We start from the raw sequence: 8,895 nt of genomic DNA, 5'->3' as shown, positions 1-8,895 counted from the left end.
AGTGAGGCAACCTGAGCCTCCAGTGACATCTCATGGTAGGCTTGCCTGGTCAGAGTTGCAATGACCGCATCTGGTCCCCCGACTCAGGCTCCCCTGATGGACCTGTGCTGAGAGCTGACTTACCTCTGGAGGTTCCTGGGACCCTGAGGAATTTCGGGTGAATGTCGTCCAGGTAGCCTCTCATCCTCCACAGGGCCAGAACTATGGGGCCCTGGAACATCTTGGGGGAGCCTCCCCTAGAGGTCCCTGAGGTGGGAGCGGCTGCCTGGGTGAGACTCTGTGATGGCTTTGGTGATGGACAAAGATTAAAAATCTCTCTGAGGCCTCCAAAATGTTGTAGTGGAGTGAGCATAGAAAGTTACCACAAAGCCAATATTTTGCCAAATTGCATGGTCTTTATTGCCAGTGGCCAGGGAGGACTCACGTCTCTCCAACCTGTGACCCCTAAAGGAGGGTGTTAAGATTTTTTATACCCATATAACCACCTTGGGAGTGAGGGTGAGGGGCAGGGGTGGGGGTGAGGGACTTTAGACATTCTGAGGGCTAGTAGATTCTGTAAATCACCTCCTGGGTGGAGATGAGGGTGAGGGGCTCTGGACATTCCAGTGGATTCCTGGGCGAAGATGAGGGTGAGCGGCTCCGGACATTCTGAGGGCCAGGGGACTTTTGACATTCTGATTGTTACTTAAGTGGTTCACAAAAGTTATGATAAGCATTTGTTTACACATTTTCTGGGTAGGGTGGAAATTACAAGTTGCAGGGGCCAAGATGGCGTGGGTTTGGACTGCTTGCCTGTCACATTTGGGTTACAAAGAGTTTCAACAGAAAGTCGAGGTATGGTTGAGGTATGCAGGTTTATGGGGCTTTTTACCATGTCACAATTCCTTAACTGATAGAATTAAAACCAAAAACAAATGAACAAAATCAGAAATAATGAAGCTCTGGGAATAAAATTGCTTTAACATTTCTTGGTATTTTTATTTGTTTTTTGTTTTTTTAATTTCTGCCGAGTTACAACAACGAAATGGGAAACCACAATTACAATTCACAAACCATGGCATGAAAAACAACACACATCCCATCAGGAATTACACCAAACCCTTTCCTTTTTATTCATTCAAAAGAGTCCAGTACACAAGTGTCAAATATGAGCACTGTAATTTTTTTTTCTTAGAAGGGGGGAAAACATTTATTTTGGCAGTGCATGGACAATTCCAGGAAGTGGTTTTGATACCACAAGTTGCAGGAATAGAAACCCTAACAAACTTGGAGGTCATTTGTTTGAGAGGCAGGGGACGCCCTGCTTGGAAAACGTCCCTCTTGTGCTTACTGAATCGCCTGTCCGCCTCAGTGGCCTCTGTGTCTTTCCAGGTGTTGAAAGAGAAAATGGAATTTCTTGCATAGACAGCCAAAGATTCCTGTAGAGCAGAGTGATTTCTGTATCTCCAACCCTCCTCCCACCCTGAAGCAAAGTCTCAAGTTTCTCTGGAGCATCTTTTGGTCACATGATCCTCTATCACGGTAAGCCTTTTGCTAAGACACATGTGACACCACGATTTCCTCTGACACTGCTTCTCTAGGGTTCAGATGACAGCACAAAACATCACTTGTCAAAAATATCAGATATTAAGAATGTGGGTGTCTATGTTCATGATAACAGTAAATACTTTGCAGGGTGTGTCGCCCAAAGGAGGATTTTTGTCATTTAATATGGTCCCCGGGGAGTTAGCCCCAACATCATACAAATAAGCCTTTTTAAAAATACTGGTCAAAGTTGGTTAATTTGACAGTTGAGGAACTGTCTCATGCCAATTAAAAAATTCTTACTGCCCAACTATTCAATGGTCCAAAAAGCAATTAAATGTTACCATTCCAGTTTTACACACACGCACACACAGACGCGCACATGCACATGAGAACTGTGACAAAAGGACTAACCAGATTAATCTTGTGATTGTGTTCTCAAAGAAAATGAAATCTCAAACTGAAGGAGTCCTATTCAAGTACTAAAAAAATGCAAAAATAGTCTGATTCCATTTATTTTTATGATCCTAAGAAATCATTCTCTGAACTGCAGGTTCTGGAGTCAGTGAAGTTAACTCCTGGGCCACAAAACATTCTACAAGAATCAGTTTGTGATTTCTAGCAAGACAGCCGCTTGCTCATTCTTTCTTTTTTTTTTTTTTTTGAGACGGAGTTTCACTCTTGTTACCCAGGCTGGAGTGCAATGGAGCGATCTCGGCTCACCACAACCTCCGCCTCCTGGGTTCAAGCAATTCTCCTGCCTCAGCCTCCTGAGTAGCTGGGATTACAGGCACGCGCCACCATGCCCAGCTAATTTTTTGTATTTATAGTAGAGACAGGGTTTCACCATGTTGACCAGGATGGTCTCGATCTCTTGACCTCGTGATCCACCCGCCTCGGCCTCCCAAAGTGCTGGGATTACAGGCTTGAGCCACCGCGCCCGGCCTCGTTATTTCTTTTAAAAAACATGTTGAGACTTTGTATACTGTGGCCTTCTAAGAGTTAATACTTTACAAAAGAAGCAAGAGTAGTGAGTACCAGCAACTCACTCTTCTTGTCTGACACTGGCGAGAAGCAGTCAGTTTTATACATTTTCAATCAACACACAGAGGAGGTAAATGTAAACAGTGCTCTTTACATTCTCCAAAAAACGTGTTACTACTGTAGCATATGCTGTTTGGCCCCAGTAAAAAGCAAAATGGAGAGCAATTTGTTTGGTTTTCTTTTTAAGTTTTGCCTCGTGAAGGTTTTTTTACAAGAGGGTTTTACTAGTTCTTGGCAGGAGACCATCCAATCAGAGGCTCTGCATTTATAAATAACCCGTGTGGGATTATGCTCTCCAATGAGCATAACCAGAGCCTAAATTCACTACTGTAAGGTCTGACAGCCAGATGTGGAAGGTCTGCAAAGAGCTCTGCTAATAAGTAATATGTTTGCCAAGTGCTCGGCCAAATGAGGTCCTTATTAGGCAGGGCACTTTGTAAGATTCAGAACTGACTCCTGGTTATCTTAAGCCATTAACAGACTCAAGTTTTGCATGGACTTTTTGTCCTCTTTGGCCCCTTAAGTGTGCCCCATCTCTGCCTGGCACTAATAACACGTGTGGAAAACAAAGGATTTCCCACCAGCGTGCCCGGCGATTTACATAGGCAGGGACCTTTATTGAAAAGAAGGGAAGGGACACGGTCTGAAGTGCACATTTAAGGTTCATTCTGATCACTGGCGATCTCTATGAACCAACACTTAATCCATGGGCTAATAGAGAGGTTTTTTTTTTAATCTGAGGAGGATTAAAGAATAAAGATAAAACAAAAACGTCTTATACTAAAATAAGAAATCAGCCCCATCTTGGCACAGTTCTCATGCAGAATATTGCACCCAGTGTGAACTAACGCTAGAAGCTTCAAACTGTATAAATTTAAATGTATTTGCATATTATAAAAATAAAGATAAACATATACATATTTTACACTAGTTACAGAACAGCAATGAACGTCAGTCGATCCCTCTTTCACATTTAACAGAACTGAAATCTGAGTGCTCTAAATACTGCCACCTGTACTGTAACTATGGCTTATATGTGCACGAAAAACAAAATCCCTGAGAAGCCATTTGAATTTTTTTTTCTTTTCTTCAAGTAGCGCGCTCCTCGGAGGATCACAGTTCTGAGGTTCAGGTTGTAAAACATTTGCTCCATGTTCTTGCCCATGCTTCCCCACCACCCCTCTCCACACCTCTTCCCCAGTCTTTTGAAAAGCCCCCTGCAAGCACGCTTTGTCACTCAAGTTCACAGAACACGCTGGGCGGGTGGAGTGCAGAGGATATGCCAGGTGCAAAAGATGGTCCAGGTGTTTGAATGCTCTCTTTTCTCCAAGGAAATTCCACAGCCACAAAAGTCACTGGTTTCTGTGCTTTTCACCAACGTTCTTCCTGTATGGGTGGACAAGAAGAAAGCAGAGAAATGACAAGTGAGATGTCTGTCCACACTAAAAAGCATGATTTTACTTAAAACGTTGTAAGTGAGGTTGTCCATGAAAATCTGGAGTTTGATGACTATAGAATGAAGACACTACTGCAGCCTTGGCAAATAAAGTGGCGTTCAGTTCCGATAAAATGGTAAGTGGAAAAACTATCAAATGTTTTTACAATGACATATGATGGGATGTTTTTGAAAGTGGTTTTTAAAACAACTTTTAGTAAAATATACAAAGATATTGAAAGGACAGGAAAAAGAAGTTATGATTTGTTTCCTCCAGTCCCTCATCTCTTGTTAGGAGAGACACTGTTTGATTTCATGGACACTGGAGAAGTGTCTTAGGCAGATGCTGAATTATCAGTCCATACAAGATTCAGTCATGGGCTCATTCAAGCATGGTACTAATGACATCACCAAAAAACAAAAAACAACAACAAAAAATCCCTTCCATTTACTAACTACATGCCAGGAGTTAGGTTGTTCACTCTAGTGCATTATTTATCTTCAATTCCTAACAATCCCACCAAGTAAGCTCCATCTTACTCAGCATCTTACTAAGAAGGACACTAAGGTTCCAAAAGGTGAAATAACTTCCCCAAGGGTACATACTAGCAAGTGGCAGAGCCAGGCCTTTCACTAGGGTGATCTGACTCCACAGCATGCTTGAAAGCTAAAAGAGAAGTTGGATATTTGGAGCTCCAGGGAAGAGTTTCACATTTCTACGGCACTCTGCCGTGAGAATTTTTTGAATGCCTATTAATACAGTAAACTCCTGAAAGAGATGGTTTTGAAAACTGCCTCAAATTCAATTAATAATGTAATAAATCTAACTGTAAGGAGGATGGCAGCGTAAAAACACAAATCTCCATCAAGCAGTTAACTTTGGTGGTGTGAGTTTTGGGTTCACGTGGGAGATGTGCTATATAAACATTTTCCCACTGAATCTAACAAATCTTTCGAAATGCAGACAGTCGTGCATGGCTGTCTGCTCCCTGGGCTACATGGAAGACTGAGAAACACAAGAGTACCTCATCAAGGGCACCTAGAGGGAATATCCCACTGTTCAACCAGTTTGAAAAGTTTTTCACATCTATGCCATTTTCCACATTTGAGATCTTAGAGAAAACAACCATCAAAATCACCAACCTTCTCTGTTTCTCCCTACTTCTGTATCTCAATAAACTTGTCCTCCTCCTTCCTGGAACTTCTCCTGATTCTTCCTGGTAGAGTTCTTTGTTCCCTGTGCTTACAGGACAGGACTCTGTTCATGCACCTATCATGGCAGGTACCATGTTTCAATTATAATTAGACTCTGACAAGTCTGTCTGGTTATGACTGATTCTCATCTTCCCCAAAGATGCTATTAGGTTCTGGAGGGCAGGATCTGATCTAGTTCTTTACATATTCTCAACACCCGGCCAATGCCTACTAGAGGATAATTACTCAACAAAGATTGGTTGAATGAATGATACATCAGATGTGATGAAAAAGTCACAGGTAAAAAGTAGCCAAGATGCTATGAAATCATTATCAAAAGAGGTATATACAAAGTTTTGAGGAAGGCCAGGCACAGCAGCTCACACCTGTAACCCCAGTACTTTGGCAGGACGAGGCAGGCAGATCACCTGAGGTCGGGAATTTGAGACAAGCCTGGCCAATATGGCAAAACCCTGTCTCTACTAAAAATACAAAATTAGTTGGGTGTGGTGGTGCCTGCCTGGGAGGCTAAGGCAGGAGAATTGCTTGAATCCAGGAGGTGGAGGTTGCAGTAAACCAAGATTGTGCCACTACACCCCAGACTGGGGTGTAACAGAGAGCAAGACTGTCTCAAACAAAAAAGTATTGAGGAGATGAGAAGAACAGAGTGACCGATTATAGTTAGGAGGGCTAGGGGAGGCTTCCCAGAGGAGCTGGCATATGACGTTGGCCTCAGCAACCAAGGTAGGAGGAGAAGGGCAGCAGGCAGCCAGGGGACACCATGGTGGACCTCCCATGGTAAGGGAATGTACCGTGTGTTGGCAGAGTGGCTGGGGTCTGATTGTGCAGGGCCATGCCCAGGAGTTTGAACTTGAGCCTGTAATCACCAGGAAGCCATCCAAGGCTTTTCAAGAGAGAGAGATGTGATGGGATCTGATGTTAAAAGATAATTAATGTTGGTCTGAAGGACAAAAAAGATAAGCGAGCAGGCGGCCAGCTGAAACTCAGTCACAGGAACCTTGGCAGAGATGGGCGAAGTGGTGGCTGGGGGTGTCAGGCCCGAAAGGGAAGCCCAAGTCTGCAGCTGAAGATATGGGTCAAATTCATTCATGTCAGGGCACTGATGGGACGGGATAAAAGGTGCTGGAGAATTACTACATATAGGGAAGAAAGCAGAGGAAGGTGTTGAGGCTCACTACTCCTAGCTTGGGGCCAATGTGCAAAGCTACCCCATTACCCAAAACAGGGCACAGACTGAGGAAGAACTTTAGGGGAGTAAGACAATACATTCAGCTGTACACCTGTGAAGCCTACAGGACAGCCCGGGATGCTCCAGGTGAGACGCTGGAAACAGAGGTCCAGAGCTGAAGGGAGAGGCCGGCCTGGGGGGCCCAGACCCTGAGTCTTCCCAGGTTAGAGAATTGAAAGCTGCCCTTCCTGGGATGCAACAAAGAAATGATGACTCAAGGTACTGAGGCATTTAGGCTGAAACTGAAGCCATGACATGTAATATTAACCATGTTTTTCATTTTCTGTATTCTGATGCTTTCCTATCTGGGGCCTTGCAGACCCTGGAGGGACTGTTCCTCCTCCTAGACAATTCCTAGAGATGGTAAAACAACTTGCCCAGAGTACACTCTTCAAATACAAACCAACTAATCCTGAACCCACACCCTGAACACCTCCTTTACTGGCTCTCACACTCCAGGCCACCATCCACCTGCCCTAATCACCCCAGAGCCAGGTACAAGACAACTAAGGCAACCCCTATGCCCTGGGGCCACTGAGATTATTCAGATGAACCTGTCTTGACCTACTTACCAGGCCTTGCCCACTCCTCCCCTCCTGCCCCCAGTCCCTCCCTCTCCCTGCCTTGTGACCACCTCTGGTGCTTCCCTGTGTAGTTCCTGAAGGTGTGGATCCACCTGATGTTTTATTCCTGCGTAACAGTAGAATTTTTTTAGAATGACTTCCTTTTTCGAACAAGGATCTAAGATCACTGTCTATGCAGTATCATAGTAAATTAAGCAAAAGTCAAGCAGTTCCCTTCTTCCTAATTCCCATATGCAACTTGATTCTAGAGAAGTAAAGGACTGTCATCTTAGGATTCCTGTTCTCCAGAATTTCTGCATCCCAACACCCCATAGCCCCCCTAAACACTCCAAGTCCTCAAGAAGGCCTTACCTATTTAAGAAATGCTCTCTGCTTCATGGAGACTTACCCTTAAAAATTGGTGCTCCTAAAGTCACAGTTTGGGTACAGTAAAAATGATGGCATAAGGAAAAGAAGCACTATCTTTTCCACTTAATTTTCCAAGAAAGTATGAAGATACCTAAGCAGAGAGGGAAAAATTCCAGTATCAATGTGGCTGATGGGAGACTAAATAATTACAGAAACACAATTCCCCTAGCCTGTTAAAATAGCAAGGCAAAGAGCTGTATCATTCCTTGCAGAGCACAAAACAGATCAATGCAAATAAATGGGATACCTCCGACAGGCAACCTCCACATGTGGCCTTTTCTTATAAAATACCATCCCATCTCACCCTCTATATTTTAAAATTCTGTGGTCAGTGAAAAATTCTCCACTGTGATGAAGGCTACCTAATTCATCTAATGACACTGCTTTTTAAAAATATTTTATCAAGTCCATACTAACTAATTTGTGTGTTGTTAGACATACATGGCTTGTTTATTTGGTGATCCAAAGGCTACAGACTTCATTCTGCTTTTTAAGAAAGGCTACTGTGATTGGGCTTAAATATCTTTATGTCAAAATGATGTTACTGCCAAAATTCCTGTGCAAAGTAATCACAGTGCTTTTCAGAATACTTACAAACAGCAAGTAACTGGAATTTAGTGGGGATCTTGCTTGAATGGGAACTCTACAGTATATAGGCAATAATTCAAGATTTTAAAAGGGAATTTTGAAATGCAATAACTCAGCCTTCCCCTTGATTATTATTAATACTTTCTAAAAAAGGAAAGCTTAGCTCAACAATCTTTTTTTTTTTTTTTTTTTTTTTTTTTGAGACGGAGTCTTGCTCTGTCACCAGGCTGGAGGGCAGTGGCGCAATCTCGGCTGACTGCAACCTCCGCCTCCTGGGTTCAGGCGATTCTTCCACCTCAGCCTCCCGAGTAGCTGGGACCACAGACTTGTGCCACCATGCCCAGCTAATTTTTTTGTATTTTTAGTAGAGACGGCGTTTCACTGTGTTAGCCAGGATGGTCTCAATCTCTTGACCTTGTGATCCGCCCGCCTAGGCCTCCCAAAGTGCTGGGATTACAGGTGTGAGCCACCACGCCTGGCCAGCTCAACAATTTTCAAACCACTCCCCCCTCCCTTTTTTTTTTTTTTTTTTGCTAATTCTGTAACACATGATCAGCCAAAATCAGAATGAACTTCCTTCTTCCGTTTCAGAACTCCCACCACTCCCCAAATCATGGAGCACAGACAGATACAGAACTACTGCAGGAGAAATGCAACTGTCGGGAAATAAGAATGACACATGTGCATTTCCTGTATATGCAAAGGTCAGTCCATTAACGAACCACATGTTAGAATGTGGGCTGCATTCCAGTAATGCCTCAAGGTAAAACATTCTCATATGATGACCTGTTAAATTTTCTTGGTCTTTTACACAAACATCAGTAGATAAACTGGGTTATCTGGCAGGTTATCATAGAGTCTTCAGTTTG

At 43.4% G+C, this 8,895-nt stretch overlaps 1 protein-coding gene across 3 annotated transcripts in view; it reads right to left on the bottom strand.

Annotated features, from left to right (window-relative positions):
• Window positions 1–948: 948 nt before the first annotated feature.
• Window positions 949–8,895, bottom strand: part of MFHAS1 (multifunctional ROCO family signaling regulator 1) — a 105,425-nt gene continuing 97,478 nt past the window's right edge. The window contains exons 3-5 of one of the 3 annotated variants that reach the window (XR_001110009.2): window positions 7,419–7,529; window positions 5,147–5,273; window positions 949–3,954 (exon numbers count right to left, since the gene is read on the bottom strand). Coding sequence is in view for 1 of the 3 variants with exons in the window: in XM_012468762.2 (XP_012324185.1) it covers window positions 3,921–3,954 (34 nt within the window). In the remaining 2 variants the exon portion in view is untranslated. The remainder of the gene's footprint in view (window positions 3,955–5,146; window positions 5,274–7,418; window positions 7,530–8,895) is intronic. The other 2 variants (XR_001110008.2, XM_012468762.2) reach the window with 2 other exon arrangements.

Source organism: Aotus nancymaae, unplaced genomic scaffold (genome assembly GCF_030222135.1).
Source record: "Aotus nancymaae isolate 86718 unplaced genomic scaffold, 86718_ANA_hifiasm-v0.15.2.pri h1tg000079l, whole genome shotgun sequence".
NCBI lineage: Eukaryota > Metazoa > Chordata > Mammalia > Primates > Aotidae > Aotus > Aotus nancymaae.
The sequence above is the reverse complement of the archived record's forward strand: the minus strand, read 5'-3'. Positions and strand labels throughout refer to the sequence as shown.